This window comes from Salmo trutta, chromosome 21 (assembly GCF_901001165.1).
Source record: "Salmo trutta chromosome 21, fSalTru1.1, whole genome shotgun sequence".
NCBI lineage: Eukaryota > Metazoa > Chordata > Actinopteri > Salmoniformes > Salmonidae > Salmo > Salmo trutta.
This window is the reverse complement of record NC_042977.1, coordinates 3,524,074-3,539,766: the sequence shown is the minus strand read 5'-3', so window position 1 is coordinate 3,539,766 and position 15,693 is coordinate 3,524,074. Positions and strand designations below refer to the sequence as shown.

Genomic DNA, 15,693 nt, shown 5'->3' with positions numbered 1-15,693 from the left:
CGTCGGCGTGCAGGCTGGTCCCAGCCTCGTGACGCACTTCCTGTTGCCGGTTGTAGTTCTTGTCTTCAACATTTAATTTACCCGTATTTTATATACTTAATATTGTAGCATAGCTTCCCCGGTATATTATAAAGGTTATGCATACAAATAGCCAGTTCAACCCTAACACTGGAAAGCTGAGTTTACTTTGCACATCTTAGGCTGTCTTCATTCTGATTTCTAAACCAACCCCAAACCCCTACTACACTCTTATAAAAAAGGGTTCCAAAATAATTATTTGGCTGTACCCATAGGAGAACCCTTTTTGGTTGCAGGTAGAACCCTCTGTGGAAAGGGTTCTACATGGAACCCAAAAAGGTTCTACCTGGTTCCAAAAATGGTTATTCAAAAGGTTCCCTTATGTGCACAGCAGAATAACCCTTTTAGGTTCTAGATAGAACCTTTTCTTCTAAGAGTGTACCTTGGCCCTCCTGTAGATCTCAAACAATTGGATAGGTATAAGCAATAAGGGACAAAATTCCACCCAGTCTAGGGCAAGGTAATCTTGGAAACCCATAAGTAAAATCTTGTGTAATTGTGTCAGATGCTCAATTAAGTTCTGGGGGAGATGTGTTAGAAAAGATACTATGGACGCTGGGTGGTAGCTCCACCCCTTCTCTTTCCAGGTTTCGGGCAAGTCTTTAGGCTAAATTTGAAAGATGCAAGCACCTGTGAAATCGCAATTTTTCCCCCCCAAATGATCAGTGACAAGAAATCAGGGCACAGGAACAAAGTTCATTGTTAGCCGTCCGCATCCCACGGTCTGTTGACAGAGGCTACGATACCATTTATATTACGTGCGTCTGTCCAAGATAGTATGGGCAAGGGGATGCAAATATCGCTTAAATGTATCAAATCATTTCAGATCTACATGAGCGGCTAGACATGGGGTCGGGGTCGACTTGAAATGTAGAAGTAGTGTAGTCTTACTCACTAACACGGTAGCACTGTGTTTTTGTGTCTCGTTCTGGGAGCAACATTGAAAGCCTGGTCTGGTTAGCGCAGAAAGTCGTTAGCTAGTCTAGGCTGGTCCAAAAGTGGTAATTACAGACCATAACACGGCTCTTCAAAGCCCACTCAGGCATGGTGTGTGACACGTACAGAGGCATGACTGAGTAATACGCTGCTACCTCTACATCATTTGGTGTAGATTTCCTCCCTTTGATCTCTGCTGAGTTTGTTGCTAAACGTTGCTAATTTAGGCACTCTGCACATGTTTGTAGTCACCAGCCCTGTCATTACTATAGAACCAGTGGTGTAGTGGTGCCTGGAGAAGTGGGTATACTCTAATTTTGACAAACATTTCCCAAACGCCCCGCCTTCTAAAGGAAAGGCGCCCTGTGTGAAAAATTCAATGAGAAACACTAACCACTTTTACATCCACCGTTTTTATGCATGTAAGGTCATACCATGTGTTTTTTTTTAAAGCACGTAAAGCTATGATGGAAACCGGTCGTTTCGGTACAATTTTATAAATGCAGACAGATATTTGTTCGTTCGACACGGTGGAGTCTTTTTGTGTCTGTAAAATTAATTCAGTGAGAAATGGTGGTGGAAATGTCTTTATGCGCAAATATTGATATAATAACCATCATATCGAAGTAAACTTGGAGTCACGCGATGATACGGTGTGTGGTCCTCCCATAATGACTCGGGAAACCATGCTGTTTATTAGACTACAGATGAAATAAGTGATGATGCACTTCACAGGGTGGTGAAAGTGCAAGGTGATGAGCTTGATGCTCCTTTCCAATAAATATTGAGGGTCTTATTCAGGTGACATGATGATTGATAATTAACTGCTGTTTGACAAATCAAAATATTCGGACATATCCATAATATTCTCATTATGTAGACTAGTTTACCAGCACAGCCTGCCTGCACTGTATCTGCGAGCTGTTGGCTAGAGCGCAAGTGCCAAGACTAGAGTCGGCACATTTGCTATTTAACGCGACAGTTTGAGACAAAACTATCGGTAGAGTTGAAAATGCGACACAAACACATTGAACTTCAGATTTTTATTCAGTACATGAAAATTTAAGCGAAAAAGTACATTTTGTGTGCACTACGTCATCACGCACTGATTTTTATCCGCAAGAAGTCCATTAGGTGGAGACACACCGCTAGTGGGAAACTGAGCATATTTTCGTCATGCTGATTTTTGAATATTTGCGTGATTGCATGGAAACCTAGTTTGCGACACACTCTTGAATGACCTAAAATGATTAATCCCATATTGGGTCTTTCACAGTCAGGCTAACCCAAGCTGTACTGTGCAAGTAGGCTAATTGTAGACCTGCTATTGAAACGGATAAATGAGTCAGAAATTCACAGGTTTCTGAATTGTCCCATTTTAAGTCACACTTTTAAATAGAACATCCAATTCTGTTGTTTTTCTAAGTCCACAACAATGCTTAAACCACATCAGGAGACTTTTGAGGTCTAGATGAATTGTTGTTCAATATTTAGTTTATCAATAGATTATTGGGTTTATACACTATATATACAAAAGTATGTGGACACCTCTTTGAATTAGTGGATTCAACTATTTCAGCCACACCCGTTGCTGACAGGTGTATAAAATTGAGCACATTAGCCATAGACAAACACTGTCATAGGATGCCACCTTTCCAACAAGTCAATTCGTCAAATTTTGCCCTGCTAGAGCCGCCCCGGTCAAATGTAAGAGCTGTTATTGTGAAGTGGAAACATCTAGGAGCAACAACGGCCGAAAGTGGTAGGCCACACAAGCTTACAGAAAGGGACCGCCAAGTGCTGAAGCGCATAGCGAGTAAAACTCGTCTGTCCTCGGTTGCAACTCTCACTACCGAGTTCCAAACAGCCTCTGGAAGCAACGTCAGCACAGTAACTGTTTGTCGGGAACTTCATGGAATGGGTTTCCAAGGCCGAGCAGCCGCACACAAGCTAAGATCACCATTCGAAATGCCAGGCGTAGGCTGGAGTGGTGTAAAGCTTGTATGGCTCCTTCGTGAAAATGAACCCATCACAGCCACAAAAGGGGAAGAATATATTCTGCAATGGCTATGAAAATAAAATAAATAGGAAACAAATTCCTATGTCTAATTTTAATATGCCTATTTCAAGGAAAATACTATTCTAATAAATAAAACATATTTTCACTCTTCTCAGTAATGGCAAATGGCTACATCCTTGTTAGTATGTTTTTTTGTTTTTTATGAATAAGATTTTCATCATATCCTCGATTTGTACAAAATACTTGCCAGCTTGCAATACAATATTTCAACCACTAGCGGATGTGCGTACGAATGGTCTAAAGTTTGCGGGGAGGTTAGTCCATTCTCACGTCAAGTAGCAACTTTTGCGTGAACTGGTGCACGCACATTTTGGGGTATATTTTATACGTACATACGGTTTATAAATGAGGCCCCATGTACCTAGCACGGTTGTTTGGTTAGTGGTGTTTCTGTAACACATGTTTGCAAAACAAACATGTTTTACAAAACAAATGGCCACTGGATTGATGCAAATAATCATGATATCATTCTGCTAGGTAGGCAAAGGCTACTTTGTAACTAGTTAACATTTAATTGAGAAGGTTTCTGGGAAAGCCTTTCCATTTACCAGTAGACAGTTATCATTAGCATCGCCATAATTAACGTCACTATATTTTTCCTGTTCCTTTGAAACTTGGACATTTACTTCATATTTTGAATCATTTCTTACCTTGTTTCAAAATATCCTAGAGCCAAATTCCCACCATAGATACGCGGAGGCAATTATTTTATAAAGACTTCATATGTGTTCTCCTGTTCTATTGGTTTTCTTTCAGCTTTCTTTCATTGTCTAGCAGACAAAGTCATTATCCCAGTCATATTAGCAATGATAATTGTTGCATCTTTAGATCTCCCTTCCCTCTCTAAATTTCAAATAAATACTTCCAACTCTGTCCATGAAACCGCTCGCCCGTGCGGTGTGAATTTTAGAACAGTGTTTTCCCACAAAATGTTTAACATTCGCACCATTCTAGGCCTACCACTGTGGTAGGCCTAGAATGCTCTGCTGAAAATTAAGAAATAATAGTTTATCAACATTTTAAGCTAAACATACTGATCTGTTCAATCAGCCTTATTAATTGAAACGGCGTATACTTCCACTTCACTAATTTGCTACACATCCTGCGGATTAAGAAGTGAGTATAAGCAATGCTCACTGAAAAATACGTGGGTATACCGCGTATGCCTGCATATACCCTCCATTACACCTGTATAGACCTGGGAAGGGAGTCCAAGGGACAAACGAACTCCTTACCAGAACCAACAAAAGCAATGTGCTTGGCTTACCATGTGTTACTGTGTTGCTTTGAAGTGACTGTGGTGGTGGTGGGGCATTGCTGTGGAGAAATCTTAGGTTTTCCATTTTTGGTTTACTGAACTCGCATTTGAAATGCTGTAGATTTTTATGCTAATTTGTAGTCTTGCGATTTTTGATGCAGACTCTATCTGACATTTCTTATATGGTGGTGATATATTTATTTTCTGAGGTGCAAACATATCTGATGCAGTCCTACTGTGACAAATAGATTGGATTAATTAATTATTTCAATTTTGCCCTTTTCCCTCCATAAAGGGCATTTATGAATCCCAAATGAGCATCAATCATGTAAGGTATTGCTTTATTACATAGCACTCATACTATGCACTAGTATTATGTGACACTTCTTCCAATATTTCCATTTGCGTTGAAATCAAGCTATTATCAAATGAAATCAAAGTTTATTGGTTGCGTACACAATTTAGCACATGTTATAGTGGTGAGTTATATACAAAATGGGTATAGGTATGTATAAACAGTGTAACTAAAATGCAATGTACAGTGGTAGAAATACTATGATGAACTATGTCAAGAATAAATTATTTAAATACACAGTACAAGACCCCATGGCAAAATGGATAGAATTGCAAGAAATGATCTTCCGCATCTGATTAAGGAATATAAATATACAGTGAGGGAAAAAAGTATTTGATCCCCTGCTGATTTTGTACGTTTGCCCACGGACAAAGAAATGATCAGTCTATAATTTTAATGGTAGGTTTATTTGAACAGTGCGAGACAGAATAACAACTAAAAAATCCAGAAAAACGCATGTCAAAAATGTTATAAAATGATTTGCATTTTAATGAGGGACGTAAGTATTTGACCCCTCTGCAAAACATGACTTAGTACTTGGTGGCAAAACCCTTGTTGGCAATCACAGAGGTCAGACGTTTCTTGTAGTTGGCCACCAGGTTTGCACACATCTCAGGAGGGATTTTGTCCCACTCCTCTTTGCAGATCTTCTCCAAGTCATTAAGGTTTCGAGGCTGACGTTTGGCAACTCGAACCTTCAGCTCCCTCCACAGATTTTCTATGGGATTAAGGTCTGGAGACTGGCTAGGCCACTCCAGGACCTTACTGTGCTTCTTCTTGAGCCACTCCTTTGTTGCCTTGGCCGTGTGTTTTGGGTCATTGTCATGCTGGAATACTCATCCACAACCCATTTTCAATGCCCTGGCTGAGGGAAGGATGTTCTCACCCAAGATTTGACGGTACATGGCCCCGTCCATCGTCCCTTTGATGCGGTGAAGTTGTCCTGTCCCCTTAGCAGAAAAAGTTTCCACCTCCATGTTTGACGGTGGAGATGGTGTTCTTGGGGTCATAGGCAGCATTCCTCCTCCTCCAAACACGGCAAGTTGAGTTCATGCCAAAGAGCTCAATTTTGGTCTCATCTGACCACAACACTTTCACCCAGTTGTCCTCTGAATCATTCAGATATTCTTTGGCAAACTTCAGACGTGCATGTATATGTGCTTTCTTGAGCAGGGGGACCTTGCGGGCGCTGCAGGATTTCAGTCCTTCACGGCGTAGTGTGTTACCAATTGTTTTCTTGGTGACTATGGTCCCAGCTGCCTTGAGATCATTGACAAGATCCTCCCGTGTAGTTCTGGGCTGATTCCTCACCATTCTCATGATCATTGCAACTCCAAGAGGTGAGATTTTGCATGGAGCCCCAGGCCGAGGGAGATTGACAGTTCTTTTGTGTTTCTTCCATTTGCGAATAATCACACCAACTGTTGTCACCTTCTCACCAAGCTGCTTGGCGATGGTCTTGTAGCCCATTCCAGCCTTGTGTAGGTCTACAATCTTGTCCCTGACATCCTTGGAGAGCTCTTTGGTCTTGGCCATGGTGGAGAGTTTGGAATCTGATTGATTGATTGCTTCTGTGGACAGGTGTCTTTTATACAGGTAATAAACTGAGATTAGGAGCACTCCTTTTAAGAGTGTGTACCTAATCTCAGCTCGTTACCTGTATAAAAGACACCTGGGAGCCAGAAATCTTTGTGATTAAGAGGGGGTCAAATACTTATTTCCCTCATTAAAATGCAAATCAATTTATAACATTTTTGACATGCGTTTTTCTGGATTTTTTTGTTCTTATTCTGTCTCTCACTGTTCAAATAAACCTACCATTAAAATTATAGACTGATCATTTCTTTGTCAGTGGGCAAACGTACAAAATCAGCATGGGATCAAATACTTTTTTCCCTCACTGTATATGTATATGTTGGTTATAGACAGTATGTGAATAGAAAAGGTGTGTATAGCAGTAGTTATATGGGATGAGCCATGGCTAGAATACAGTATATACATGAATGAATGAATGAATTACATTTTATTGGCAACCCATCCCTTATGGGATTATTTGACACATAAACAAACATTACAATAACTCACTGTGGTAACTGAAGTCTACACTCCAGGCGAGTTGGTGGTGGTAATGCACCTTAATGCACCTTAAAACCATATAAAGTCCAAATAGTAAATAAGACTATTCAAACAATAATTATATCCCTAGAGCAGTAAAATAATATACACATATAAAGCGGGTAAAACAGTATGTAAACATTATTTTTGCTTACCTCATCGGAGTATAGCAACTATCCAGCTCAACTAGAAGAAACCATACAAAGTAGTATGCTAGTATGGATACTGGAACGTAGCCTGTGTGTTTCATCCATCCTAAGTTAATTTAATTGGTGTGCTACCTATATCCCACACAATGACACCAAATTTAGCATTTTGATCAACGTTGGTGTTAGGACTTCTCTTGACATGTCCGGCTGTCAGGTTATATGTCTGTATCCCAAATTGCACCATATTTCCTATATAGTGCTATACTTTTGATCAGAGTCCTACACTACACTAAAAAATGATGGGTTGTTTGGTTGGCCCAACTACTGGGTTGCAGGCGTTGGGTCACTTAGTTGTTTTTTTAAATGAGCAAGGTTGGTTTTTGATGCTGGGCTATTGAGTTATGACCCAGCGGGTCAGATCAGAAGACTGGAGGTATAGTTTAGTAGGGGCGTGGCTTTCAGATTTTTAGCAACCTGTGAGAGTAAATCTCATTCCCGTTCATCTGGTCTATTGTATAGTTATCACGTCACGTCACGTTATCACATTGACATTGGTAGCTTCAATGATGCTTACATGCTGACCACACTGCTCACGTTGTGTGCGCCAAGGTCTCTTTTACAGATAAGCCCTGAATTACATAAATTACAAAAAATACGCACATCAAAATATAAATACAAAATGCAAGCAGAAAGAAAGAAAAACATGGTCATAAAAAACAAACACATTCATCATAATAAGGTCCTCAATCAGTTTTCTAAATTGCCCTATGCACCAGAACATCAAATTTAAGAACATTTGGAATATTATTCCACAAATAAGGTGCAAGAAACTCAAATCTAATTTACCTAACTCAGTAGAGACCAAAGGAATTTCAAGAGTTAGCAAACCCTGATACCGCATGTGGTAACTCTTACGTTTAAAGTTGTTAGGTATGATGTTAGGTACGGTGGGGTGGGACTTTTTGGAAAGGGCTTTATAAATGGAAACATAGCAATGCATCAACCTACGTGACATCAAAGAACTTTCTGGTAGAGAATGCAGTGATGAGTACATAAATTGTTGCCCCGTAATAAACTGCATCTTTTATTTAATTGTATTTATTTAACCTTTATTTAACTGGGCAAGTCAGTTAAGACAAATTCTTATTTACAATGACGGCCTACCCCGGCCAAATCTAGCGGCTTTAATGAAGTGGCAGGTGCGTTCATATAGAGGATAGTCTAGGACTGATAGGAACGTTGACTGAATAATCAGCTTTTTACTATTCAGTGAGTAGCCCATTTTTATTCTCAGCTTCTAAGCTTCAATATGCTTTTTAAAAGATAGATTTTCATCTATCCAGATGCCCAGATATTTCTAAGCAGGGACACGATCAATATGGACACCATCCAAAGTACATATGCTTAAATCATCAAAGTTAGTCTTATGCACTCTAGAGGACAACATACTTAGTTTGACCTGAAATGAGTATTGAATGCAGGTTAATCAAGTCTTTCTGTAATACAATGAAGGCAGACTGTCACGCCTTGACCATAGAGAGCCATTGTTTCTCTATGGTGTAGTAGGTCAGGGCGTGACTAGGGGGTGATCTAGTATATCTATGTCTATGTTGTGTTCTAGTTTATTTTTCTTTGTTGGTGTTTTGTATGATTCCCAATTAGAGGCAGGTGGTAATCATTGTCTCTAATTGGGGATCATATTTAAGTAGTTATTTTTCCCACCTGTGTTTGTGGGATCTTGTTTATGTGTAAGTGCCTGTGAGCACTGCAGTAGCTTCACTTATTGTTTTTTGTATTTCGCTAAAGTTTCACGTTATAATAAAGATGTGGAACGCTACTCACGCTGCGCCTTGGTCCAATCATTACGACAATCGTGACAGAAGATCCCACCCCAAAAATATTTTCGGGCTGTCTTTTGGGCTGTCTTTGTGGCCGCGAAACCCGGCGTCGTCGCTGTCCTCCCTTCTCTCCCTGCGTCTGCTTCCACGGAAGGCTTTCGTGTCCTGACATGATCTCTTCCCAAGTCCAGGATATTTTCTCCTCGATCTCCTCGTAAGTCCAAGATGCCATCTCCTCCTGGGCACGCTGCTTGGTCCTGTTGCCAGCTCCTCACACTCACCATGCGAAGTGTGTCATAGTTCCGATACAATTGATGCCGGCTATACGCACCAGGTCTCCAGTGCGACTTCACAGCCCAGTACGTCCTGTGCCAGCTCCTCAGACTCACCGTGCGAAGTGTGTCATAGTTCCGGTACAATTGATGCCGGCTATATGCACCAGGTCTCCAGTGCGCCTTCACAGCCCAGTACGTCCGGTGCCAGCTCCACGCACCAGGCCTCCAGTGCGCCTCCCCAGTCCGGTACGTCATGTGCCGGCCCCACGCATCAGGCCTCCAGTGCGCCTTCACAGTCCAGAGTTTCCGGCGACGGTTCCCATTCCAGAGCTTCCGGCGACAGTTCCCAGTCCAGAGCTTCCGGTGACAGTTTCCAGTCCAGAACCTCCTGAGATGGTCCACAGTCCGGAACCTCCTGAGACTGTTCACGGTCTGGAACCTCCTGAGACTGTCCACGGTCCGGAACCTCCTGAGACTGTCCACGGTCCGGAACCTCCTGAGACTGTCCACGGTCCGGAACCTCCTGAGACGGTCTACGGTCCGGAACCTCCTAAGACGGTCTACGGTCTGGAACCTCCTGAGACTGTTCACGGTCCGGAACCTCCTGAGACGGTCCACGGTCCGGAACCTCCTGAGACGGTCAATGGTCCGGAACCTTCAGCGAGGGTCAACGGTCCGGAGCTTCCAGATACGGCGTCCAGTCCCGCTCCATGGCAGGAGCCTTCATCGGCACTGATGTCCAGGCCAGGGCTGGCGTCCAGTCCCGCTCCATGGCAGGAGCCTTCCTTGACACCGAGGTCCAGTCCAGGCACAGTGTTCAGCCCGGGTCCATGGCTGGATCCGCGGGATGAGCGGGTTCTTCGTCCCGCACCAGAGCCGCCACCGATGCTGGCGGATCCGCAAGCTGAGTGGGTACTTCGCCCCGCACCGGAGCCGCGACCGACACTAATCACCCCCCCACCCTCCCCATTTGGTTCCAGGTTTTGCGGCCGGAGACCGCACCTTTGGGGGGGGGGGGGTACTGTCACGCCCTGACCATAGAGAGCCATTGTTTCTCTATGTAGTATGTCAGGGTGTGACTAGGGGGTGATCTAGTATATCTATCTCTATGTTGTGTTCTAGTTTCTTTTTCTATGTTGGTGTTTTGTATGATTCCCAATTAGAGGCAGCTGGTAATTGTTGTCTCTAATTGGGGATCATATTTAAGTAGTTATTTTTCCCACCTGTGTTTGTGGGATCTTGTTTATGTGCAAGTGCCTGTGAGCACTGCAGCAGCTTCACGTTTCGTTTGATTCATTTATTGTTTTTTGTATTTCGCTAAAGTTTCACGTTATAATAAAGATGTGGAGCGCTACTCACGCCTTGCCTTGGTCCAATCATTACGACGATCATGACACAGACTGTAGTTCAGATAGAGCCTGGTCAACTGTGGGAGCAATAGCATACACAACACTATCATAATACAATGAAGGCAGACTGTAGTTCAGATAGAGCCTGGTCAACTGTGGGAGCAATAGCATACACAACACTATCATAATACAATGAAGGCAGACTAGTTCAGATAGAGCCTGGTCAACTGTGGGGACAATAACATACACAACAGTGTCATAATACAATGAAGGCAGACTGTAGTTCAGATAGAGCCTAGTCAACTGTGGGGACAATAGCATACACAAAAGTATCATTGGCATACAGTTGCATGTTACAGTTTTTGAGAGACAAGTTGATATTGTTAAACCATAACAACTACAGGACCCAGAATTGACCCGTGTGGGACACCTTTCGTAATATCCAGGAAACCTTATTTAACAGCATCAGCAGATACACATTGATTTGTATCTGTCAATTAATTACATACAACCTGGTCTATGACAAAGCCTCTGAATTAGCAGTGAGTAATCAACAGTATCGAAAGCCTTTGACAGGTCAATGAAGATGGCAACACAATGTTGCCTTTTATTCATACAGGAAACTACATCATTTATAACTAAGGATGCAACAGAGATAGTGCTATGACCTGGTCTAAAACCCGACTGATTTACATTTGTAATACATTTCTAAGATTTAAAAAAAAAGACTTTAGCAGAGAATTGTAGCTAGGCAAGAGATTTTAGAAATAGGCTGATAATTATTTAGGTCACAAGGGTCACCACCTTTGTGAAGGGGGAGTACATGGGCTGCCTTCCAAACCTTGGGGATAGAACCAGATTTAATCATCAGGTAAAAGGATTCAGCTGTCAGGGTGGCAGAGAGCCACCCTGACAGAGAGCAAAGCATCTAGAACATCACAGATAGTAAATTGTTGAAATGAAAACAAAGATTCACTCCATGTTGGGTAGTAGTGAACACATCATGTTGGGTTATTTACGCAGCCCAACTGACTGGGTCAAAATAACCCAACATGTGTTCTGTCCAGTATTTACCCAGGGCTGGGTTACCAAATAACCCAAATTGGGTTGTTTTTAATGCAGCATTTTTTGAGTGGTGGGACTTGGTCAAAAGTAGTGCGCTAAATAGGGAATAGGGTGCCATTTGGAACGCACAGATGTGTAGCCTGCATTCAAAATTAATGACTGACCTCTTTTTTTCTTTTTTCCTTTGTCTTACTAGATCTGTCGGAGAAGAAGAGCGACCTACGAGTGTGTGACGACTCCAGCTGCCGTTTTGGAGGTGTCTGCAGGGATGACGGGGCCACGCTGAAGTGTGTGTGCCAGTTTCAGGTATGTGGTGTAGTTTCTACAATATTTTGTGTGCGTGTGCGTGTGTGTGTGTGTGTACATGTTTACCTACGTTATCAGGATCAGAATGTCCTGACAAGTCACCAGAATGTCCTGACAAGGTAGGAAAACACGAGCCTGCAGTGTGGGTTTTTGTGTTGAAAACATTATGAATGATATGCTTGGCAGAGGTGGATAGAGAATACTGAAAATCTGGACTTAAGTAAAGGTACTGTTACTTAGATTGTAATTTACTCAAGTAAATGTAAAAGTAGCCCTCTTAAGAAACTACTCAAGTAAGAGTAAAAAGGATCCTGTCAGAAAACTATTTAAATACTAGTCACACATTTAGTTTGGTAATTTTTTACACCTTATGGTAAAATGTGACAGTAAACAAAGATAACAACAATTTAGTGCAATTGATTTGAAATGCATTATTTAAGCCTGCCAGAACCATCTTGCAGATGTCCTCCAGCAAAGTTACTCCCTTCACAGAACAGCACAAACTGGCTCTAAGCAGAATAGAAAGAGGAGTGGGAGGCCCCGGTGCACAACTCAGCAAGAGGACAAGTACATTAGTGTCTAGCTTGAGAAACAGACGCCTCACAAGTCCTCAACTGTCAGCTTCATTAAATAGTACCCGCAAAACACTAGTCTCAACGTCAACAGTGAAGAAGCGACTCCAGGATGCTGGCCTTCTAGGCAAAGTTGTAAAGAAAAAGCCATATCTCAGACTGGCCAATATAAAGAAAAGATTAAGATAGGCAAAAGAACACAGACAATGGACAGAGGAACTCTGCCTAGAAGGCCAGCATCTCTTCACTGTTGACGTTGAGACTGGTGTTTTGGGGGTACTATTTAATGAAGCTGCCAGTTGACAACTTATGATACGTCTGTTTCTCAAACTAGACACTCTAATGTACTTGTCCTCTTGCTCAGTTGTGCACCAGGGCCTCCCACTCCTATTTCTATTCTGGTTAGAGCCAGTTTGCTCTGTTCTGTGAAGGGAGTAGTACACAGCGTTGTACGAGATATTCAGTTTCTTGGCAATTACTCACATGGAATAGCCTTCATTTCTCAGAACAAGAATAGACTAACGAGTTTCAGAAGAAATTCTTTGTTTCTGGCCATTTTGAGCCTGTAATCGAACCCACAAATGCTGATGCTCCAGATACTCAACTATACTAAAGAAGGCCAGTTTTATTGCTTCTTTAATCAGGACAACATATTTCAGCTGTGCTAACATAATTGCAAAAGTGTTTTCTAATGATCAATTAGCCTTTTAAAATGATCAACTTGGATTAGCTAACACAACGCGCCATTGCAACACGAGTGATGGTTTCTGATAATGGGCCTCTGTACGCCTATGTAGATATTCCATAAATCTGTCATTTCCAGCTACAATAGTAATTTACAACAATGTCTACACCGTATTTCTGATCAATTTGATGTTATTTTAATGGACAAAAAATGTAATTTTCTTTCAAAAACAAGGACATTTCTAAGTGACCCCAAACTTTTGAATGGTAGTATATAATATTACAAAGGTAGAAGGTAATTAATGTGCAACTTAACTCCGATCCCGTTTGGCTAAGAACCCACAATAAAAATCTCCTTAGGATTGAAGACATGTGCTTCACTTCAAGAGCTGTGGTGGAGATACAGGGTTTGATGGACAACAGAGCCAATAAATGTATAATCACAGAGTAAAATAAATGTATAATCACAACAGTCACTAGGTTGTCATCTGACAGCGACAATAGAGTAATATAAATCTATGTAACTCAAGTGATTTGGTAAAATGTAACAGAGTAAAAGGTAAGTTACTTTCTTTAGAAAATACTTGAGTAAGAGTACAGCCCACAGAGAGTAACTAGAAAAGTACTAGTTCTTCCACAAACTGACTTAGGTGCATGTAAAGCGTTACCTGTTGTGCGTTACTACCCACCCCCGGTGCATGGTATAGCTTCGGAGAGGAGTGCTGTTGTTTTCACCCTCTAGTCGAGGTTGCTTTCTGTAGTCAGGTGCTGAATGAGAAGGCCACCATATTTCTCTCTAATGTGACTGTAATTGCAACAGAAGGAGGACAGGTGTGTGTGTGTGAAGAGACCAGAATACCTTAGAGACATAGTCTAATGGGGAGACTGAGCAATAGCCTACAGTATGTCTTCAATTAGTCCTTGCCTGCAAAGCCTTTATGAAGCGTCCTAGATGCGACATGACATAGGTTATAACCATTCATGACATTCCCTCATAATGAATGATAGGTGACTAGAATTTACAGTGCATTCGGGAAAGTATTCAGACCCCTTGACTTTTTCCACATTTTGTTACATTACAGCCTTATTCTAAAATTGATTAAATTGTTTCTTTCCCTCATCAATCTACACACAATACCCCATAATAACAAACTAAAAACAGTTTTTTAGAAATGTATAAAAAAAACCGGAAATATCACATACATATTACATACATTTTCAGACCCTTTACTCAGTACTTTGTTGAAGCACCTTTGGCAACGATTACAGCCTCGAGTCTTGTGTGTGACGCTACAAGCTTGGCACACCTGTATTTGTGGAGTTTCTCCCATTTCTTCTCTGCAGATCCTCTCAAGCTCTGTCAGGTTGGATGGAGAGCGTTGCTGCACAGAAATGTTCAGGTCTCTCCAGAGATGTTCGATCGGGTTCAAGTCCGGGCTTCCCTCAATCCTGACTACTCTCCTAGTCCCTGCCACTACCATGCTTCACCGTAGGGATGGGGCCAGGATTCCTCCAGACGGGACGATTGGCATTCAGGCCAAAGAGTTCAATCTTGGTTTAATCAGACCAGAGAATCTTGTTTCTCATGGTCTGAGTCCTTTAGGTGCCTTTTGGCAAACTCCAAGCGGGCTGTCATGTGCCTTTTACTGAGGAGTGGCTTCCGTCTGGCCACTCTACCATAAAGGCCCTATTGGTGGAGTGCTGCAGAGATGGTTGTCCTTCTGGAAGGTTCTCCTATCTCCACAGAGGAACTCTGGAGTCACCATTGGGTTCTTGGTCACCTCCCTGACCAAGGTCCTTCTCCCCCGATTGCTCAGTTTGACCGGGCGGCCAGCTCTAGGAAGAGTCTTGGTGGTTCCAAACTTCTTCCATTTAAGAATGATGGAGGCCACTGAGTTCTTGGGGAACTTGCTGCAGAAATTCTTTGATACCCTTTCCGGATCTGTGCCTCGACACAATCCTGTCTCGGAGCTCTGCGGACAATTCCTTCGACCTCAGGGCTTGGTTTTTGCGCTGACTGTCAACTGTGGGACTTTATATAGACAGGTGTGTGCTTTTCCAAATCATGTCCAATCATTTGAATTTACCACAGGTGAACTCCAATCAAGTTGTAGGAACATCTCAAGAATGATCAATGGAAACAGGATGCGCCTGAGCTCAATTTCAAGTCTCATAGCAAATGGTCTGAATACTTATGTAAATAAGGTATTTCTGTTTTTTATTTTATAAGGCTCTAACGTAACAAAATATGGAAAAGGGAAGGGGTCTGAATACTTTCCGAAGGCACTGTATATTTATATTATGGCTTTGGATACTCGATGACAGCTTGTGCATTGGCTAGCTTACTACTATTTCACAACTACCTATTTCACATTTTCTTGTTGTGAAAGTATCTGCACTTTTATATTGCCTCTTTGCATGATGTAGACGCACTCACTTTTTTGTTTTGTTGTCTTCTGCTTTTAATTTCAGTGCCACAAAAACTACATCCCTGTGTGTGGCTCCAACGGCGATACCTACCAGAATGAGTGCTACCGGAGACAGGCCTCCTGCAAACAGCAGAGGCTCATATCACGCTCATCTGTTGGGCCATGCTCTGCAGGTGAGTGTTTCCACTTCTACTTTAGGAAAAA

At 42.1% G+C, this 15,693-nt stretch overlaps 1 protein-coding gene across 2 annotated transcripts in view; it reads left to right on the top strand.

The window, feature by feature from the left end:
- tmeff1a (transmembrane protein with EGF-like and two follistatin-like domains 1a) overlaps positions 1-15,693 on the top strand; it is a 95,830-nt gene that overhangs the window by 63,702 nt on the left and 16,435 nt on the right. For both annotated transcript variants that reach the window (XM_029703980.1, XM_029703979.1), the window contains exons 2-3: positions 11,695-11,804; positions 15,533-15,662. In XM_029703980.1, the coding sequence (XP_029559840.1) occupies positions 11,695-11,804; positions 15,533-15,662 (240 nt within the window). The remainder of the gene's footprint in view (positions 1-11,694; positions 11,805-15,532; positions 15,663-15,693) is intronic.